This window comes from Lissotriton vulgaris, chromosome 11 (assembly GCF_964263255.1).
Source record: "Lissotriton vulgaris chromosome 11, aLisVul1.2, whole genome shotgun sequence".
NCBI classification, from domain to species: Eukaryota; Metazoa; Chordata; class Amphibia; order Caudata; family Salamandridae; genus Lissotriton; species Lissotriton vulgaris.
In genome coordinates, this window is record NC_141699.1 from 123,812,943 (window position 1) to 123,835,559 (window position 22,617).

The window sequence follows — 22,617 nt, forward strand, 5'->3', positions numbered from 1 at the left end:
CACATGAAGTACGGGTTTATTCATAAGTATAATTACATATTACATTATAAAATAAAATCTATATAAACCAAAACTTACAGCATGACATTAAAATAACATTTGCAGCGTGTAGTAATTATGATGAACACGTTGCGTTTTGGGGGATTACAGTTACATTGCATGTCAGGTGGTTTATTGCCAATATCGTACATAGTTTTGCCTGTGGTCCTTTCTCTGTGCCTTCTCTTTTGCCATTATAGTCTGTTTTCTGTTTTCATGACAGATTTGTCTGTTGCTCTCTAGGAGTTTCTGTTACATTGCGGAAGTGACGTCAAACGACGGTCTGGATTGGTTTGAACGGCGATGGCGCTAAAGTTTTAGAGAAGCAGATTTCGTTGAGCTGGGGGAACGGCAGAAGCGTCGGCTTTTAAGGAGAAAGAACAAGAACGCGCATAAGGGGAGGGCCGAGAAGCAGCGGTAGGTTGTAAACAGCACTGCTCGCCTTTTAGCGAGAAGGCAGCGAAAAGCAGGTTGAGCTTTGCTGCTGTCACCGAGCTCATGTCACTGGGTGTTTTCAAAGAGGGTGTAGTCATTGTAGTCAAACAGACTGCCAGTCCTTTCCATGCCACCACCAGCCCAATAAACCTGCGGCAGTGGTCCTTCGCGCTGCTGTTCCCTGGACTACGACACTGACACCACATCTACAAAACATTAGGATCAACAATACAGTGGATCTGCCCCAATTGCATTTATATATCGAAACCCATTGCGAGGCGCCAAAGTGAATTATCAAACAGGTGTATTGGGAGAGGGCTTGGTTGGAAGGGTGTTGTTGTCAGAGCTTTAAGTGGGTTGAAGGAAAGGACGTAGCCTACGTATTTAGGTGCGTAGGTTAAACATGAAAAACTACATTGCATAAACCATCCTGGAAATAGTTAACACTTAGGGAATGCGAGATTAAATAAAACATGTGAAATATAAAGAGGAACTAAACTGCTGACGTCGATTACCTTAATGCACTTTGCATTCATTGTTCGGAAACAGATCGGTGTATTTGCCACTTTAGGACATGAATACAGAGCATAAGAACCCTTTTCAATGTTCGTTTTTTAGTCGAGCAGACCTAAAAAGCATGCGAAGCATGCTTTGTGTCTGCGAAGACATCTTTTGCTGGGGTGTCTGGGGGAATGTGAGACAGCGATCGCCCACGCGCTTCGCTGTCTCAGATTCCTCCTCGAGGGCGAGCACGTCGCCGTGCACATTCCCTGCCTCGCATTCTCTCTCAATCACACACACAGTCACGCATGCGCACACACATTCCCTCGCGCACACACACACACATGCACATACTCCACCCCTCCCTCCCCCCCGCGGCAGGCACGGACTTCACATCAGCCCTGGGCCCCACTCACCGGCTGCTCTCTTCCGGCGGGGCTCCTCTCGCGCTCTGCTCCTCACGGCGCGTCTCCTCTTCTGGATCGGGGCTCCCTCAGGTCAGAGGTGCCCCGCAACAGGCGCCACACTCCTCCTTCTCCCCGGGCCTCCTCCTGGGGACTCGGGCTACCCAGGACCGGCAGGGCGCTCCATGCGCCGGCAGGCCGCCTTCTCCCGGACCGCAGGAGGTGGGACTTCCGGTCGTCCGTGAGCGGATTGGCCGGCCGGCCAAGAGCTTCCGGGTCTCCGCGGGCAGCGCGGCGGCACCCTCCCGATCACTACTAGGACAGGAGATGTGCACGCGAGTGGCCGCTGGCGTCTCGCGTCTCTTCCGCCTTGGTGTAGCGCGCACAAGGCGCTCTTTCATTTTCCCTCCCTCCCCCTGTCGGGTCCAGATCATCTCGCTCCGAGATCCAGAAGCAGGGAGCTGGCAGGCAGCGTCTGGAGCGGAGGTAGGCTGGGTGCCCCTAGTTACCTTATGGTACACAACCTGTTAATAATGAATACCTACCATCTGGCAGTATGTCGGCACAGGAGTCGTGTGCCCACATACTGCCAGATGGTAGGTTTTCATACTGCCAGATGTTAGTTATTCACTGCCAGATGGTAGGTAGGTATGTGTCCCACATACTGCCAGACTGTACATGTAGAGTTGTGTGACACGACTCTACATGTACAGTCTGGCAGTATGTGGGCACACAAATCTACATGTACAGCCTGCAAACGAATCTACATGTACAGTCTGGCAGTATGTTGGCACACGAATCTGCATGTACAGTCTGGCAGTATGTGGGCACACAAATCTACGTGCACAGAGAGCAGGTGTTGTTGCCGCATTGGTGCTGGAAGGGAGACAGGAGGTGGCACGCGCCCGGACAGGCCATGTGCACGCGCATCTCCTGTCCCCGCTCTCGGCATATGAGCAGAACGCGCGCCATGCTTGCTCACTCACACAGCGGCAACTTTTCACATTTCACTTCCAGGTTCTGTAGTTTGTGCTGCACGCGCCACGCTGCACAACTACAGCCCCCAAGAGCAACTGTCTGCTGTGGCTGGTACACAGGGAAAGAAATAAGTGGGGGCGGGGCAGTGCCAGAATGCCTTTATGGTGAGCCGAGCTGGGCGTGAATTTTGCAAAACTCGCTGTGCCATCGACGAACAAATCAGGGAATCGGATTGAAGCAATGAAAACGAGGCATCCCCCCCCCCCAAAAACATTTTTTCTTTCTGCTGACTCCTGTTTAGCACGTTCTTCTCCATGTGGGGACGCGCATGGTTTTGCAGTTGTACTTGCAACCTTCGGTGCGCACAGTACAAGTGTGTCCCGGTGCGCACAGTACCACCAGTGTCCTACTTCCTTCTCATTGAAGCAAGTAGGCTGTGACCGCCGCGCACCAGTAATGGGTGGAGAGGATGACCGCCCCTCTTTCCTTCCTCTCTTTCTCTTTAGGACGCTGCAGTGCCTCTCACAGGTTTGTCAAGTGCCCCAGCCTGCTCAGGCTCTGCCAGACAGATGCTCAACGGGAACACGATTTGTAGTACTTCATGCAAATGAAAAGGCTAATTATGTGGGTGTGCAGGTGCACACACCCGAATGCGGGAGACACCAGCAAGTTGTGAGTGAGTTGGCAGGTCTGGGGTAAAGTTTGTATTGTTTTTGGCATGAGCAGTATTACCATTCGCTCTAAATCGTGCCCTACGTGACTAAAGTTGCATGGACTAATACTCACATGTCCTTGAGTGCATTTTTTAGAGTTTCAATAAAATTAGGGACGGAACTTCTCACAAGTTCGACCTGCTCTTCTGTTTTTTACAGCTTTTAACTGATGAACATATGATTTGTAAAGTCGTATATATTTATTAAAAGCTGCTATGAGATTGAAATATACTTGGATTCATTCCTTTTGTTATATATGATTTTAGACTATCCTCACAAGTGTGATGTGCTTTTCTGTCTTCACACTTTTTTATCTGATGTGCATGTTATTTTAAAGAAGTGTGTTTTTAGGTCTTGCGGCTAGCTCGATACACTGCGCAGCGTGAGTCAACCACACACACACACACATAAATACACACAACCACACCTAACCACACACAAAACCACACACACAACCACACCAACACAACCATACCCACACACACAACCACACACACACACAACCAGAAACACGACACGCACAACCACACACGACACACACAACCATACAAAACCACACAAACACATCCACAACCACATGCACAAACACACAACCATACACACAAAACCACACACACATAAATACACACAACCACACCTAAACACACACACACAAACACACATACACCCACAAGCACACACACACCCACAATCACACACAACCACACCCACAACCACAACCACAAAACCACACACACACATAAATACACACAACCACATCTAACCACACACAGAGCCACACACACAACCAGACACACAACCACACTCACACACACAACCACACACACACAAGCACACACACAACCACAAGCACACACACAACTACAAGCACACACACAAACACACACAAGCACACACAAGCACACACACAAGCACACACACAACCATACACACCCACAACCACACACACAACCACACAACCACAACCACGTACAAGCACCCACACACCCACAACCACACACCCACAACACACAACCACACACACAACCAAACACACACACAACCACAAACACAACACACACAACCATACACATCCACAACCACAAACACACAACCACACACACAACTACACACACAACCACACAGCATCAGTGCACCATTTCTACAGGTACACACACCACCAGCCATCAGTGCACACATCAATTGTTAACACAGCCACATTTAACTATTGTAGCAATCGCAGTATGGCACACTTTACTTTTAAACATATTCATGTAAAGCACAGCATGCCACCATTGCTACAAAAATAAATGTAAAAAAATTTGGCCTACAATTTATAGACTTTTGTTGCAATTGGTGTTGCAATATTTAGCAATGCCAATAGCTCAAACTTAATTAATGCGAGACCTATTGCATTGTAAATGCTTGTAATTACTTGCGGGTCTCAGACCCGGCGGGTCCTGTCCCATTTAAAAGCCCTGGGTGTCTTACTCTCAAAGAGGTGTATGTGGAAAGTGAGATAAGAGAGTGGTTCTCTTATCCTGGCTTTGGTTGTCGTGCTTTACAGTGTGATGAAGGAATAAGAGTTACATATAGTACACGTATAGTTCAAATGCATAGCTGTCATATTTCATATTAAGTGGTACACTTTATAGAGTTGGTGTGCATTTGAGTGACCACCTACTACCAAATGTGTGACACTTCGAGTGTCACTTTCTTGCTAGTAAATCAAAGCAATGACCAGTATTTGGGTACCTCTCAGTGAGATACTAAGGTCTGTGGAAGGAGTAATACTGATCTTTGTAGGTCTCAGTCACTCATGTTCTCTGCTTCACATCATTTTCATCTATAGCCGCTCACTGTTTGCCACTTACACTCTTTTTATCCCCACATCTTTCTTGAATCTGCAATCAGCACATCTCACACACCCCATCCCTCCAGTTTTTTTCCCTGACTTTCTGCATTCATTTTCTTCTGTTGCCTACTTTACCACACACCTATTCACGCACCTGTAAACACACCATTTCCTATTTATTTGCCACTGTCAATATTTCGACAGCTGTGTAATCCCATCATCCTCTTTTGGTATAAAATGGTATTTGATATTGGCTCATATGTGACCACCATGGATCTGTGTTCTCTGCAGAGAGGTCAATGGTTAAACAAACACTCGGCAGACGCTGTGAGAAACTGTCAGGACCAACCTCACGACATGTTGCTTCTGTACTGCAGCCGAGCTCTCTGTTTCCTTTTGTTGATTCCACTTCAGTCAAATGCACCCTGAATGCCTGGGGCGTGGGTGATTAATTCCCATGACCTCGAGGGTGGACTGAAAGAACATCATATGCCATGCCCGCTACCCACCTCTAGGACCACCACAGTTTGGTCAGTCCAGCAAGTCCCTGTTTGGTGGTGCGTGGGAGCAGGAGGAAAAACAGTAATGAGTAGCTGCTGGGCTGGCAACAGAGATATTACTGGATCCACAAGAGGCTAGACCCTGAGCCTATTGTCATGTTTTCGAGGAGTGACTCGCTGGACCCACAATGCCCGGATTCAGAAGCTTAATTTGTTTTTTCCCCCCCACAAAGTAACAATAGTAACTTCTACACAGGCTGGGCCCAGGCCATGAACTAGTAAGTATCCTGACTCCCAGGGCTTTAAGTGGGGAAAAAAACTGGGGGTGCTCTAAAAGGGGCATGGCACTTTTCTTAAAGGGGTGTGGCCTACCCAAGTAGGGGCGTGGTATAAATCAAGATAACTAGCATTGTGTGCTTAAGAAAATTATGAAGTTGTATCCAGCAAAGGATAATAAAATAGGCAAAAAGGTATATTTATTAAGTATAAGCCATAAAACACCGAGCACTTTAATAAACATGTAAACATTTTTTACATTATTTAGAAATCTATTGCAGGGTTTCCCTAAACCCTTGAAGATATTCACAGTGTCTATTTTGCTGGGGTGTCTCACAACAATTTTCTTCAGCAGACCTTCTACCTTTCGCCAGCCATCTCTTTACATATAGCTTTGCGTCAAATGTTTCAAATGGAGGACCATTGAGTTTTACCCATAAGCATGAAGAAATGGTCTCTATAAGAAGAGGCCCTTGAAAGGCCCATTAATCAATGCTCCTGGCCCTGGTGTTGCTGCAGTCACGTCACGTTTGGTAGGTATGCCCTTGGGCCCAGAGCTATTTTCAAATAAATAGTAACGCTAGAGCTTTACAGGAAGCTTCAATCAAAGTATATCATTGTTAAATATAAGTGGCGTACAATATAACCATCACTATAAAATGTACTAATATGTGATTACTAATATTGAAGCCAATTACAAATGCACTGATATTATAGAACACAGGTGCGGGTAATGCTGCAAGAAGGACGTAAAATGCTTACATATACCACAATAAAATGCAGCAGTAAATTATAATGGTGCAACGTCCTTTGAGTGCGCACACACATTCTGCTGCATATACATTACTCCCGCGCACCTCACACCCTAACCCTGTAGAGGGCGCTTCTTTTTCACAATTGATATTTTCACCGAATGTCACACCACTGCCAACATCTACAGGGTCCTTTCATTTCCCTGCCACGCCCGGACGTTGCTCGTAGACAGTATTTTAAAGCAACCGCTCTCCTCATATCCGCTTATACCAGTTGTCTAGGGCTTGCGTGGATTTCCAGCCGTTCGGGAGGTGACTGAAAAGTACAAGGGACAGTTAACTGTGCGGACTCTGGGGGTGGGGGGGGGGGGGAGCTGGGGAACCAGTGCTGCTCAATATTTGCCTTGATTTCCCTTTGGAGGGCTGTTCAATATTTTCTACGCATACGCGGTGCTTTCTATGAGGGTGCTTTACCACCGCATATATGAATCAATAAACAGAACAAGTCAGCATTGGCAGTGAGAGTGTTTTGAAAAAGATGAATGGCGCTTTGCGCGGAATGAGAAAGCTGCGGGAAGGGGATTAAAAAAGGCCATTTAAAATACTCACGCTGCAGGCTAAGTCTTGTGTGGCTACAGAAGGATCCTGGCTAAGGCAGCTCTGATGCGGAGGCAGGGTCCTGACGGTACTGGTAGGGCTGGAGAGGCGTCGCAAAGGTAAGTGTCCTTCTCACTGCTGCTGGATTCTGTTGTAGACCCTCGCCCCTCGCTCCTCACTTGCTTTAATGCAGAGCAGGGTCACACTGGTTGCTGGAGAAATCTTGCTGCAGGCCGTAAAAGCAGGGTCGTGCCGGTTCTACCAGCTGTTGTTGTGCCGATGGCTGGCACGATGACGTAGGTGGTGCTGCTTTTTCAAAGAGAAGGGAAATCCCGAGAGAAAGTGTCTCTCTTCAAAGGATTTCCCTTCCTGCTACAATGACATCACGCCTTAAGCAGTGCGTTTGCATGTTCACTCGAAACACCAAGCAAAAACCGGGACGTCTGGTCACCCTACCTTTGACCTTTAAGACCCGAAAATAGAGCCCCATAGAGACTCGTTTCGAGCCACCACCAACAACTGGGGGTGCTCAGCCCCCCGCCCCCTCTCCCCATAAAGCCCTGCTGACGCCTCTACTTCATCTGCATCAGCTGCTTATTATTCATGTCACCTGAGGGGAGCACAGCAAGTGTGGCACTGGCTACTTTATTACCACTCGCTAACTGCAGTGCCTCGTTGTGCTGCTAGGAGCTTCAATGCATGACAAATGCAGAGTAGTGCTGTGAGGCGGACACCATCACACAAATGCGTTAGTCTAACTTCCTGAAGCGTGTTACTTCACGGGGCTGTAAATGAGTCCGCATCTGTGTACTGCTGCAGGCCCCAGCTGAGCTTGTCAGTACCTGCTTATGCTATTTCAGGTCATATGCTGGATACAGCAACTTGTGGCAGACATTCTTTCTTTTACGGTATGGCTGTAGAAAGAGGACAAAGATCTGCTGTGATGGTCTTTATTGCGTTCATCCATTGTTCAAGTGGTTGCCGCTCAAAGGAATTAATGCTGCTTAGTGAGTGACAGCAGCAGGACCTGCAGGGATGCATTATGTTACAGGGCTCGAAAAATCCCCAAAATGGTACTAGTCCTGCAGAACTAGTACTTTAAAAAATGTCCTCGACCTAACTGCAACCTACTTGACCTCCGTCTCTGAAAGTGGAGCAAATGTGACAAGAACCTAGATCAGACACAATTAAATAATAAACATTCAAGTTTCTATATAAAGTGCATAGTGCCTTTAACCAATGCCGAACAAATGCCTGTCTCTAAGACAGAAGCCTTAGAGACAGATAGTTATACAAAGTGCATGGTGCCCGTAGAAAGTGCCAGGAGGGATTTGAGTCTCCAAAAATCAGATAGTCAAGTTTACAAAACATAATCTTACAGGAAAAACAGAGCAATCGTTTTCCAACTTGCCTTCTCAAACAAATTGCAGTAGAAATAAATCTGTAGATCATCTCACAGATATATTGTGATTGAAGTAGCCGAAAATGGAATAGCACTGACCTGCATTTTCTAATATTCAGCACCCTCAAGAGTGGCAAGATTACTTCTTTGTTCAGATTACCATATAGCTGGCAAAAAAAAGAAAAATGCAGCATATTCCGCGAAGAATTACAATTGCAGGGACGGGATCAAAATGTGTTCTTGTGATATGTTTTTATAGGATACGACACCAGAAGATGTGCAATGCCAAATCTGAATCTTAAAAGATAAAATGTTTTAAGAGTAGCTAAAAGGGTACAGAAGATATTGCTCAATTCCATCGTTGGTAACAAGGGTAAATTGTCGGCTACAAGCTTTTTCCTAGCCTCCCCCTGTCTCTTCGCAACATTAAAAGATTTAAAAGATCTCTTTTTATTTTGGATTTCGAGACAGAAGTAATAAGATGAGGGTTGGTAAAACAATCTTGCCTCCCCACAAGGGCCAGTTGCGCCTTGACATGGCCGAGCCAAGGTATTTTGTATGCATGATCACACTTTATGCAGTCCTGAATTATTGCTCGATTAACGGTTCCTTGTTAACCCAAATCGAACTTCATAGCGTAGGAGGGGCGATTGGTATTCAATCTGCCGTGGGAGTTAATTCCAATTCCTTATGACAGTTAATGGAGGGCAAGCTGGATGGTGTGTACATTGTTTTTCTAAAGAAGACATTTTCAATCTTTTGAAAAGTTGAAGACTTGGGAAAACCCAGGCCCCTGCCCCATACAAAATCACATCACAGCACAGCACCGAGCATTGTAAATGTTAAGGAGGGTCCTCGTTGGTTTAGAGACAAGCTTCTGACTGAACCTTGCTAGGGCTACAAGTGTTTTTTCAAAGCTCCTTCTCCTTGTTTCTATAAGGTGGGTCAATGAGCCTTTTAGGTCAGAAGGAATGCCTAGGTAGGAGAAATGTGAGACCCGGGATAATCTTTCATTATTAATAAAACAGGCTCTTTTTTACAATGTACATTCCCTGCTACCATGACATGTGACTTGGCTGTGCTTGTCTTTAGGCCCAGCTCACCCATAAATTCATTACGTCCATTAACAAGAGATTGCAACCCCACTCCTGTTATGGAAATTAAAACACACTCATCCGCATATATTATATTCTCTGCCTCACCCTTGGCACATCAATCGCCCCTATGTTCAGGCAACTCTCCAAATCGTTTATGAACAGGCAAAACAAAAAAGACGCACACCTGACGGACACCACTATTCATCTGAAATCGAGAAGACAGTTGTCCGTCCGCCCCATATCTCACTCTGCCTGTGATGTTGCTGTGTGTCTGTGCTAAGAAGTGAACTAGGGGCTCGTCAATGCCCATTTCTAACCCCTTTTGCCATTTCTTTCCTCTCACCACACAATCAAGACAGAGGTCAGGTCAATGAAACACAAATGTAAATTAGTTTTTTTGCCAAGGTATATTTGCTTATTACCAGGCGGAGGTTTGGGCACTGCTCCACAGTGACCAAGCCTCTTCTAAACCCATAATGGATGTCTGAGAAATGCCCCTTTTCAACTATCCATAATTCGAGGCGGTCGAGTAGAACACTACCCATCAACTTACATGTTGTGTCGATCAAGGATATAGGGTGATAACATTTGGGGTTAGACCTGTCTTCCTTTTTGAAAATAGGGACAATTATTGCAGTGGACCAAGATTGTGGCAGTCCTCTGAAGGCAATACATCTAAAAATATTAGTTAGAATAGTGAGCCATAGATTAGGATTTGCCAGGACGAGATCGGCAGGTGTGCCATTGGGGCCTGCTGCCTTGATTCTCTTAGTGAAACTGAGTGCATTTGTAACTTCCTGGATAGTAGGAGGATCTAGATTTATCACAACCCCTACTGCATAATTGGCACAAGTCTCACTACTCTTATAAATTGCGGAGAAATGGGCCACCCATTTGTTATGGGGGATTGTGACATCAATGGTGGTGTTATGAGTGTCCTGGAAGAATGGGGCATAAATGGTCTTCCAGAAGAGACTCGAGTTTCTGGTGACACTAGCTTCGTACAGCCTCTCCCAAGCCTCCTTTCTAATAGTCTCCTTACGTTCTGCTAAGGTCTTTTTGTACTGGTGTCCATAGGCTCGTAAAAATTCAAGATCCCTAGGCTTTTATTTAAAATTTTCCAATAGCTTAGCGTGGGACCTTGAGCAATCACTATTGAACCATTTGATTTGTTTACAGGCACTGTGCCTTCTATCAGTTTTTAAAATCTTATTTAATGTAATGGTAATAGCAGTAAAGGAATCTAACATACTTTGCTGATTTGGATCACTTTCAAGACAATTCAGGAATTGTGGTCTATTAAGATTCAGTAATTTTTCCAAAACCAACTCAGAATTCATAGACGCCCATTTACACATAAGACCCTTTTTTATATTGTGGAATAAGGGGGGGCGCTACTGGACTCCTTTGCCTGATAGTTGTTTCAAAATCGATTAGTAAAGGGAGATGGTTTTTTTAAAATTGAAAAAGCTACTAATTTGGGTTTAAAGTAGTCAAAGTGCAATACAATACAATCAATAAGATTGCCCCTCCTACTGCTAATGTGTGTGAACTCTTCAGGGACTGCCCCTGTAATCATATCTAGGGTAAAAAAAGAGAATTTGGATAAAAAAAGCATTAAAAATGTTACTACAGGGGTATGGTCAAAATTACATTGAACCTCGGGGGATTTTTCCATATAGGTGCATGCAAGATCCTGTGGCAAAGTGCAGGGTCTACAGTTAAAATCTCCACCCCATAATATTATGTAATCAGTATTCAGCTTCTTTATGTGTTTACCTAATGAAATGTCAAGACTAGCCGCTATTTCAGTTTTAGCAGAAAAAAATTGTTATGGTGAAAATTTACAATAATAAGTGTGACATTTACTTAATATATGACAATAAGTTGAAAATGCAGAGAGTCCAGGTTACAAAAGCAGACTTTGTTGTCCAGGGTTGTTGATATTAATGTGAGCAGGCCGCCATGATCATGACCTCTGTTCGGCCGGATAGCTGGTGTATCAGTGGATATGAAGCTCTCTATTCAAATCTTATCGCGAACCCAGGTCTCTTGAAGGTAGATAATATCGTAGTCATTTATAAAGTCAAGCCTGTCATCATTTCTAAGCCTGGACGAGTGTCTGGCTACATTCCAGAACAAACAGCTGACCCTATTACTCTTTTGCGTGATGGCCATGCTCTCTCTGGGAGGAACACTTGGATCACAGCTGATTGCGGCCTGGCTAGTCGTATCTGCACTGCTTGTATTTACAGTGACTGTGTTCATACATATGGAAGGTAGAGGTAATAGGGGGGCCCTAGATGCCTGTCGAGTTGACCTCCCAGGCTCTTTTACATGGCCTCTGTATGTGTAGTCAATCAATTTGCTCAAGAGGAGAGAAATGGTTATATATTGAAATGCCAGATAACTCAGAGGCACTTTAGAGAAGAGTGGCTTTGGAAAGGATTGCGTAAAATGTCTATAAAAGTAACCCAGAGGTATTGCCTGGATCCTTCCTCCTGGAAGAAGAGACCTGGATAGTCTATCCAAGAGACTCCCTGCCATATGCTGGTTTCTAAAGTTGACCAAAATGCAGTCACCCCGTCCTCCTTTAGTTGAAGCCTAACCCAAGACACTCGTCGTACATTATTTATGCTCCTATGAAACAGTCTGCAGAGTTTTGAAGCCTGTGAACTACATTGTTTTTTAATTGGCCGAAATCTTCATTTTGAGAATTGGAGGGGGGCACATTTTTCAAAACAATTGCTAAAGGTGTTGCCTATGGGGGAGGTTGCAGGGTTCTTAGTGCACTAGGAGTGAAACTTTCTGCCTGTTGGTCTTAGATGTCTGGTACTTTATTTGTTGTCAAAATGGAGCCACTGCTATGCATCCGAAGAGAATCTGTATGTGTTCTGGAAAGACCATCTGACGGGTTAAATTCGGCAGTACGCTTAGGACTGTATTTCCAAGGTTTGCCTGGTTGGAGTCCATCATGGTGCCCCCCTGGTTTAATTTACGGTGCTTGCGATAGGTGCCTGGGGTTCTTGAGTTGCTCCCACTGGGTTTTTAAAATTAGTCAGAAGGGTACTTAAGCTAGAGCCAATTAAAATCTTCAGAGAGGTGTCAATACTATTAAGGACCACCAATACTGGATCTAGGTCTCTTTTCAGAGATTTAACTAGACACTCCAATAGTTCTGTCTGTGCCATGCCGCCATCTACAACCTCATTTACGGCCCCAAACCTGAGCATTGGCCCACTGATTCTGCTGCTGGAGGTGGTTTCTTTGGAGCCAAGGGCAGCTTCTGTTTGGTTGGTGGCTTGTTGTTGCCTTATAATTTTTTTAGTGGTGGGGAGCAACCAAGGTTAGACTGTGCTATAAACACCACTTGGTGCAATCATAAGATCACCCTTAAAACACAAGAATTTTCAGTGTCCCTGGTGACCGTGGCGCTGCCCGCCTGTCGCAAAGGCTGTGTCCGCGCCATCACCCGAGGAGTTAATATGCACGGCTTTCTTTGTAGCACAGAGTCTCTTCTCTGCACACTCAATCTCGCTGTTGATAGCCCCTATGGCCCTTGTCTAGAAACTATTTATGGATGATGCGAATGGGTGATCTCTGATGCTCAGCGTCGCCGACTTTCTCTTCCCCATGATCTTACCATGAGCAATCATTTTAATCCTTACAGTGGGTGTCCCGGGGAAAGGAGCCAAAGAGGGTGGCCCGGCCCAGCCCAGCCTTGGTCAGGCACGGATGTGCCCGCCCTTGGCCCGGGCGCGTCCCACACCACGACCTCCTGCATTGTTGATAAGCTCCTCTGAGCGTGAGAGTGGAGTGGGCGGAGACCGTTGAGTCTGGGTAACAGAGTCCTCCCCTAGCCTTGTCTCCTACAGGAACAAGCGGCAAAGCAGGGAGGGAGCAGGAGCAGTGATTTTTCTCAGTCTTGTCGTTAAACTACCTTGATTTGAATTGTAGTGCATCATGTTCCTTTTTATTTATCCTTCTACATTTAGGATCAGAGGTCGTCCTCCATGGTATTTGTATGTGCCACGCCTACACAAAATCAAAGGTTTTAGGATTTCCATTCTGTGCCCAAGCGCCTTCGCCATTTTTGGTTATTTTACTGTTTTCCTTCCACATCTTTTAGGGGCATAATCTTCCCCTTGCTCGAAAATAAAGTGCCCACTGATTCTGTGAATTTTACCCAGGTCAAACAGGATTACTTTAGAAGCTATCCTAGAGTCATTCGATGATCATCCAACTACATTAGAAGTCATTTTCACATCATCAAGCTCTTGAAGTCGTCAGCAAAGATTTAAAGCTCTGCCTGATGATTTGAGGATGACTTGAAAATTTGTATTTGATGACTTTAGAAGGTGTCATTATTCCTGATGATGTAGGGTTGGCTTGAAAATAAGTAGCTGATGACTTCAGAAACTGATTCAGGCAACTCAGATCATGAAGGAGATGATGGTGGATCCAATATTTACAGATCAGCCCAATAAAATTAGATAAAATATCAGTTTGTCATAATCCATACTCCAATCTCTGGTGGTAACCCAAAAACAATTATTTCAAGACTTACCTCAAGTTGTGTGTGCACGAGGTCTATAATGAACTTGCATACGTCCTTCCAGGAATCCTGGATAAGGGGACAGTTTAGAAACCTATGAATATCATCAGCATTCATTAACCCACATTTCTTGCAGTGCACCTCCTCAGTTCCTTTTAGTTTCGCTAGCCTTCTTGGTGACCAGTAAACTCTGGGGAGGGAAAATAAATGGTTTCGTCTTAAATATGCTGGTTTGACCAACTTATATAATAGCCTAAAGTATGTTCTTGCCACAGGTGTTCTGGGTTTGTAATCAATACTATTTCTCCCCATAGGTAGTTTGGTGTACTTCGCCGTGTTTCTTGGATATACATAATTAACTCTTACCAGGATTCCACCACTTTATTTGTTGCCTGCTTGTTATCAGATGGTCTTCCTGGTCATTTGTTCCACCTTTTCTATGCTCCCACTGATTGGACCCAGTTCTGTCATTGTCGGAATTTAAACTTGGACACTGTCTTCTTGGTTGCTTGTTGGAACTATTTCCAAAAAACATAGCTGCGACCCCCCCCCCCCCCCCCCCTTTAAAAAATCAGACCCCATTCGGTGATACCGGCTTCTCTTAAACTCCCTGCCAACCTATCTTTCAAACATTCTGGGGATCCCAGAGGATCCCATAATGGAGCATACTTACTACAATATGGCAAGTTTGTTGTGCGTCGCATCTGTTCCCACAATTGAACTGCCACTTGGAACACGTTTGGCCTGATTTTTTTTGTTTAAGTATTTCTGATACCCAATTTTGAACATAAATTTGAACGCTCTATTTTCCACTTCCTTGAGCAAGGTCTCTCAAAGCTGATAAGAGAAATTAAAAGTTTTTTTGCTGAAAGGCCCATGCGTATAATTGGAAGGTGTTCGATAAGGTGAATTGGCAATACCTGTATACAATGTTGAATCATTATAATATGGGTGCTAAATTTTGTAGGGCCATATGGGGGATATATAAAGCCCCTGAGGCAAAAATCATGCTGAACGGGAACTTAACAGAGGGACTAGACAGGGCTACCCCTTCTCTCCGTTGCTATTTAATTTATACATCGAACCTTTCAAAGAAAAGATCATGATAGAGCAACAAATTACCCCTTTCAAGCACGGTTCTTGGCAGAAAAAAAATCTCCCTATATGCCGATGACATAATTGGTAGCAGCTTTTGGGAAGGTGGTAGGGTATGAGGCAAACTCTGTCAAGACATAGGTGATGGTTTGGAATATAGTGGAGAGGCATAGTTTAATAAAAAACTAAATAAAATACTTGTGGTTATAAAAATGGGCCACTCACTAGGAAAACTGGCAGAACTACATTTTAATAAAATAATGGTGGAAATGAATAGGCAACTACTTAGCTGGTCACATCTCCCATTAACGGTTTTTGGAAGGGCTAATTTACTTAAAATGTCAATTCACTTTTATCTTTAACATGATACCTCTCCATTTTAAGGATAGCTCAAAAAACGTCATGGTAAAGTAGACTTTATATGGGCAGCTGAGGGCACATGAATTGAGGGGAGGAATTTGCTCAGAGCCCTTTTCCCCCAGTTTAGAATAGAATCTAAGAGGTTGGGTAATTTTTAGGATATTGGGTTTCGGGAGCTGGGCCGTCTTGCTCAGTCTTTGAAAACGAGAAGATTTGAGTAATCCTTGCACCTCTAAATTTGGCACTCCCCCCACTTCCTCCTGGAATTCGGTGGGATTTTCCTTTTTCTTGCTTTAGATCCTTAGTTTTCGATTTTAGTGAGGTCACCTCCACTTTCTTCCCTTGGAGGGTTTTTTCTTTCGAAAGATTAAAATCCCCACCTCCAAACCCTGCACTCCTTAGTGTATATCTGTTTGGCTTCTGATCAATCTGTCCCTTCCCCCTCGTTAGCCAGACCAAGGTTGTGTCCCTACCTGATAAAAGTCTAGCCTGAGGGGGCTCCCTCTTCTCTCTCCTTAGACCACCAACTGCTTCACAGGCTTTTTGTTCCAGAGGTTTATATGGCGCAAACTTGACCTGAAGGTATCAGAGCGCTTTACATGAGCACCAGTTGCGATATACAAGGACACATTTATTTTTTTGTTAGGCTCGCGAAGATTAAGTGATTTGCCCAGAATCACAGGATGTTGACTGTTGTTGCCAAGACTCAAACCTAGTTCCTCAGATTTGAAGTCAACCGCCCTTGCTGTTAGGCCACATCCTCTCCCCCCAATCCTCTTCTGAACTTGATCTGTCCCTCACCACTGCTGACTCCGCACGCCAGCTGCCAAGATGAGCTCCTGGTATACTCCGCGGCATGCACTCCTGCACTGCTCACCGTGCCACTGTTTCACCCTCTCTGGACGACCCTGGGAGTGAGCCTGCATACTCTCCTCACTTCCCAGGCCGCCCACCTCCAGCGCTCTCCTTCCGCGTAGTCCTCCAATGGCATGGTGGCACCTATCGCCATGCCTCCATCCGTCTGCTCCGTACTTCGCTTGACTGGTCAATCACAGCAGCCCAGTAAGAGAGTTTTCCTTGAATGTGACTGTTTTCTGGCCTTCCAATGGGCACATAAACTGATCTCCACGTAACTCCTCTGTGGGCCAGATCTGTTAGAGCGGTCTCTCCTTCGGCTCCCCACCGTGCTCCAGCCTTCCATCCAGTCCCAAACTGCCTCTGGTGAGTTGAAGAACCACGACTTGCCATCCAACTCCACTCGTAGCCGTTCAGCGAAGAACATCGCGTATTTCACTTTTCGATCTCTCAACTCCTTCATCACCGCTTGAAAGCTTCTTCGCTGCTCCTGAACCTTGGTCGTGAAATCCGGAAAGAAAGCCACCTCATAGTTATCTATCTTCAAGGGCGGGCTGGACCGTGAAGACTGCAGTATTATGTCCATATCCCGGTAGTTGAACATCCGGACGATTAGGGGTCTCGAGGTGCACCCAGCTTAGGTCTATCACCCGGTACCCTGTGGGCTCTTTCTATAGAAAAGTAGCTGGAAAACGTCTTGGGCTTTAGGTGTTTCGTGATTAGCTCTTCCACGTATAAGTCCACGGCCGGCCCCTCCGCCCGTTCCGGAACCCCTAAAATTCGGATGTTATTCCGGCGGGCTTGACCTTCGTAATCATCCAGCTGTTGCGACATTCTTGCCTGCTTTTGCTGCAAGTCGGTCATCTGTCTCTGGAGTTCTGATGTGTCCGTCTGCAGGGTGCTTGTCACTATTTTTAGTTCCTTAACCTTCTCATCTATTTTCTTGAAGTCCTCTCTTAGTAACGTGACCTCAACAGTAACTGAGTCCACTGAGGTACGTACCCCACCTATCGTCGCCATAACATCATGCAGAGTAGGCACCGGTCCAGGTGCAGGGACCATCGCCGACCCCTCTTTCTCTGACCGCGGTGAATCGCCTTTTTCTCCCATTTTAGTCCATGCGAACTTCGCCAGCTGTTTCGGGGTGTTGGGACCCTTCCCTCCTGTAGCCATGATTGCAGAGCCCGAGATCTTCAAATAAATGCAGAGGGCAAGAGTGGAGAAGTGTGGCTCACTGGTTAGAGCAGGCAGACCCTGAAGCAGAGGTCAGACCCGGGACCAGGGTTCAATTCCCGACGCGGCAGGGTCTTGAGCTCAAATGTCCACGGACTCGATAATTCTCGCTTCGGTGCCTGACCTAATCATGGGTTCACACTCTGCAACTCTGGGCATTAAGCTTGCTTAATCTCCCCAACGGCCCCCCGCGGCGGGATGCCTGGCTTTCACCTTGGGGATGCCTGTTAGGGGCTATCTCACAGGGAAAAGCCAGGACGGGTTCCCAAGGCAAGCGCCGAGATGCCTCCGGGTGATTTGAGCGCTATATAAGAACATACAAAAAAAAAAAAAAAAAACAGCGGACACAACTGCACCCAGGCGAAGGAAACAGTCAAGACAGAACTTTAGCACTGGGAAGTACCACTTCCCGGGGTCCGACACGCCAAGAAGGCCTTCACTATCAATGGCTAACCTCAGGAGTCAGAGGCCAGCCGCCTCCACGACCACATAAGTATCCCCACTCATCCTCGTCACGGATCACAGGCAGCGCACTCTACAGTGCTCGTGGGTACCGGCGCTTCCGCTCAGCAGGGCGCAACATGGAGGGCCGACACTCACTGTGGTAGTCTAGGCACATGGATAGAGGTCTTCAAGGGCCACGGCACAATCCAGGGGTTCGCACTCCCGGGCACCACCGTAGTCACCAGCAGGACATTGTGGCAGAACAGAGCTCGCACATCAGTCTCACCAGGTTTCTGTTTGCATCGGCCCACATATTGCCAGTAATCCAGATGGGACCCAACCAGACCAATCACAGTCTCCCTCCTACCTCCCAATGCAGCCGCCGTCGCACCACTCTCCACACTCCTCCTTCGCCGGGGCCCCGCACACAATCTCGTGGACAGGCTGCACCCCTTCCAGGCAGTGGGCAACAGCCAGCGCTCTTTTAACCCACCAATCGTAGGCAGGCAGCTCCCTGCTTCAGGTATCACCTCCAGCCTCTGCAGGGAGCCCAAGCGTCACTACCCCTGGGCACCAGTCATGGAGAGCGGCAATGCAAAGGCCACAGCGGTAGTAGATCAGCTCAACGTCTGGCCTGCAGAGTGCCACCGCGCCCCGCTCTCTCAGGTCCACTTTGCCTGCCCACAGAAGCAATCGGGCCAATGTGTCCACCCAGGTCCCCCCGCTGGCACCAATATCGAGCCTCTTTCACTCCTCAGACCACCGTAGGGCCTCCGCACTGGTCCTGCGGCCGCCGCCCAGCCCTCCTCACCATTCAGGCCACAAAACCGGGGCCTTGATTTTCAGGGCGTCCACCAAAGCAGCACTCTCTCTCCCCCGCCGTGCCAAGGAAGCAGTCGCGGACCCTCCAGCCAAGTCTCGCGCCGCCGCCGTCCAGCGCCGCACCTGACCGCAGGCATCAGGTCCCTCAAGGATGGATCGCCGTCACGCTCCTGGGCCGCTTCTCCTCACCGGCCGCACCTCGGGTCTGCTATTTCCTCCCCGGAGCACCTCCGACTTCGGACCGTTCCCGGGAGGCGGTCGCCCTGTCAGGGGGTCCAGAGGGTTACAAGGGGGTTCGGAAGCCAAGCCCCCACCTTCGCACTGCAGCACTCTGACTCTGATGGCGTAGAATAGTGGAAATAGCCGCGGAAGGGAGGGAGCTTGTCTAGGCAGCGGCCATTTCCAACGGCTACAAGCCACGCCCCCCATCTTTCTCTCCATTTGTTCCCATACCTGGTGTGTCACGCAGTTTGGTACTTACTTTCCCTCCATGTTAAAAAACAGTCAATGTTTCAGCACCCAGGCTAATGTGCTACGTAGCTAAATACATATAAGGTCCCAAAGGCGAGACCGATTGCATTGCAAATGCTTGTTTATACACTTACCAATGCTCAATGTAAGGGAACGATTATTGTAATGAGGGCATTTGCATAGGCACATATTAGAAAGGTAAGTAATCTGAAAATACCAAATGTGCAGACAACCTAACATAAAAGCCTGCCTCGTTGTCTACCGTAGTGAGGAATTTCTAGCCAGCGTATGAAATGTCCAAGCTCATCTCAGGCGAATGTCTTTAAGAGTTTATTCCTGCACACAGTTTAGGTTTAGAAAATTCATGTTACGTTCCTGCCTACCTTTGAGTTTCTAGTACAGAAAACCCGCCTTTACCATGACCGGCGTTATAACCCACATGGAATCCCTGACATTGTGTAGGTTCATTAAAAGCTGTTTTTTTATATTTCTGAAGACCCCAAATAGTATCAAGTGGAGCATAGAGTTTTTTTTCAGGCAGCCACTTTTTAAAAAATTTTTTTTATAGAGAACTATGGGGCATATTATCAAGGGAGTTTAACTCCGCTTTTTTGGCTTTAAAAGCCAAGAAAGCGGAGATAAAATTATCTCCCTATTACCTAGCTGTCGCTAACACCAGTTAGCAACAGCTAGTAGGAGATGGCGACCATCTAGGGCCCCACTTTGCATGTCAGTGATATTTATCACTAATGACATGCAAAGTGGGCGTGCCAAGATGTTAGCGACTGGAAACAGTTGCTAACATCACTATCTCCTATTACCAACTTTTGGAGATATTCGCGCTAAGCGCGAAAATCTCCAAAAGCTAACACCTGCCCTGATCAGTTCTTAGCCATGTTATCCAATGGGAGGTGGATAACATGACAAGAGCATTAGCTCGCTAATGCATGAATTTCGCTGACATTTCAGCGATATTCATGCATTGCGGCAGATTTTTATTGCATTTGCGATAAACCTTGGTAATACCTAGGTCTATCTGCGATAAAAATCGCCGCAGCTCTGCGGTAATGTTTTTGTCTCTAACCAAGCAATAGCGATAATTATCGCTATTGCTTGGTAATATGCCCCCAATGTTCGAAAATCCTCCAGCGACAACATAGTGTTGGTTGTTTGCTGTAAAACTTGAGGCAATAGTCTCGAAAGTCTGTGCATTTAAGTGCAGCTCCCAGTTTTCAGTTTCAATGAGGAAAAAAAATAGAATAAGTATATTTTTTGTGTGTGCTGTCAATCATGACTGCCAGGACAGTGACTGTTCCGACTGACAGACAAGGGAGTTAAAAAAACATTTTTTTTAATTGTGCAAAGTTTTCCAGAGACGATTTAAAAAGGAGGAGTTGTGCTTGTGTTGATACTGCAATGCTAATATATACATATGAGTAATACATCGTATGTTTTCCTGTAGCACTAAATTCCATCGGGAATTAAGTGCAAGTGTGCCCATATCAGTTGAATAAAAGCAGAAATATACAAGTTGCAGCTTGACTTTTAAATAAATATAAATGGATGCGCACAGATGGGAAGTTTATAAATAAGGGCCAAATGCACGCACTATATTTATTGTCACAAATGCTCCAATTTGGAGTTCTTGAACGCAAAAATACTGTTTCATATATATGAATCTCATGTTAGGAGTTGATAAACCTGTACTGACTACTAAAATGGGATAGCGACTCCCCTACCTTATTAGTGAGTGGAACAGGCATGTTGTAGGATTTCCTTCTAAATACTAAATCAGTATGATCGGTATCTATATTTTATGATTGAAATCCAGTTGCAAAGCATGGAACCCTTTCCCCTTTGTGAAGTATAAAAAAAGTGTGTTGTTGACCAGATATTGGTTACCAACACTCTAGTAAACTTAAAACAAGTAAAACAAAAGTACATTTTTTTTTCTTCAAACGCAGCCAGTGTTCCTTTAGGGCAAATAGGCTTCATTTAGAAAATCAACATTTTTATTAAAAAGCATTCACAGACCTAGTGGTCTGCTGCCCCTAGCAGGCTACCATCCTAGTGATGGTCTCCAATTGTAGCGAGTTGCAGTTTGCCACCTCCCTCATTAATATTCATGAGTTAGGTCTGATTTTGACACATGACAATATGGAATTGTATGACCTTACTTGTTGGCTGGTTTGTTACATTCTTTACTGTTAGCACCTTGCTACCCATTTTTTGCAACCTGCCGTTGCTTTTGTGTTTATGACCCTTAGTACCACATTTCCTGGTGCAATACTTTTTAAGAGGAGCCACACGACTTTCTACCTTGGAGAGTTGGAAATCTAACTTTAGTGGCACACATTCAAATTTGCTCTATAGTAAATGTTGTTTCCCCTTAAGAAATTCCTGAAGTTGGTAGGGAACGTTATTTCTGCTGAGTTTTTATGAACTGATGGGGCAAGCTATAGTAGTTTTTAACAGTGTGTGCTAAACTGCAGTTTATTGTTGCTGCTTTGTTTTCTGTAAGTATTGATGACGTTTTTTTTATTAATCCCCTTTTTGACTGAGTTCCTTTGTTTTTTCCAGATCACTAGCAACCAACAATGTTGAAATTTAAGTGTGGCCCCAGAAATGCAGGCGATTCTGTCCCCCTGGAGCCTCTGACCAGCCGTGCTGCTCGCCTGAATCTCCTGTTCCAGGTAACCATTCCTATATGCACATGGTCCATATTATAAATAAGGCTCCCAGTTTCCCGTTTTTACTGATTTTCACAGATAAATACAGACAGAAAACATTTTTTTCTTGTCATAATTTATTTTTAAATGTGGATGAAAATGGAAATTGGGTTACTTTTTGAAAGCAAGAGTGCATATTTATTGGTTAAATAAGTGTGGAAATATACTAATTTCAGCTTTATTTTTTACAAAACCTAAACTAAATATGGATAAATACAGATACAATTAGCAAAAGATAAATGGAGATGGAAATGTGAAAAAATGTAATACCATAAAACCGGGAGCCCTAATTATAAACCATCTCATAAGTGTAAGAATGAATGCACACCGATTTTACACAGTGTCAACTTTATAAAAGATGCTCAAAGGCAAAAGTTTTGCGTGCAAGCTTCACATGTACTCTGTCCCAGTAGCACAAATGTTGTTCCCAAAGTAGGCTGGTACTACATAGCACACTAGTTTCCAGCTGCACAGCAATACTGACTCAAGTTACTCAGGTCATGAAACATGCAACCGTAGTGAGTC

General features: G+C 45.5%; 1 protein-coding gene across 1 annotated transcript in view; it reads left to right on the forward strand.

The window, feature by feature from the left end:
- The first annotated feature begins 319 nt into the window (after positions 1 to 319).
- CIT (citron rho-interacting serine/threonine kinase) overlaps positions 320 to 22,617 on the forward strand; it is a 1,473,679-nt gene continuing 1,451,381 nt past the window's right edge. Inside the window, exons 1-2 of the mRNA XM_086942878.1 lie at positions 320 to 456; positions 21,944 to 22,056. Coding sequence (XP_086799004.1) covers positions 21,961 to 22,056 — 96 coding nt within the window. The 5' untranslated portion in view covers positions 320 to 456; positions 21,944 to 21,960. The remainder of the gene's footprint in view (positions 457 to 21,943; positions 22,057 to 22,617) is intronic.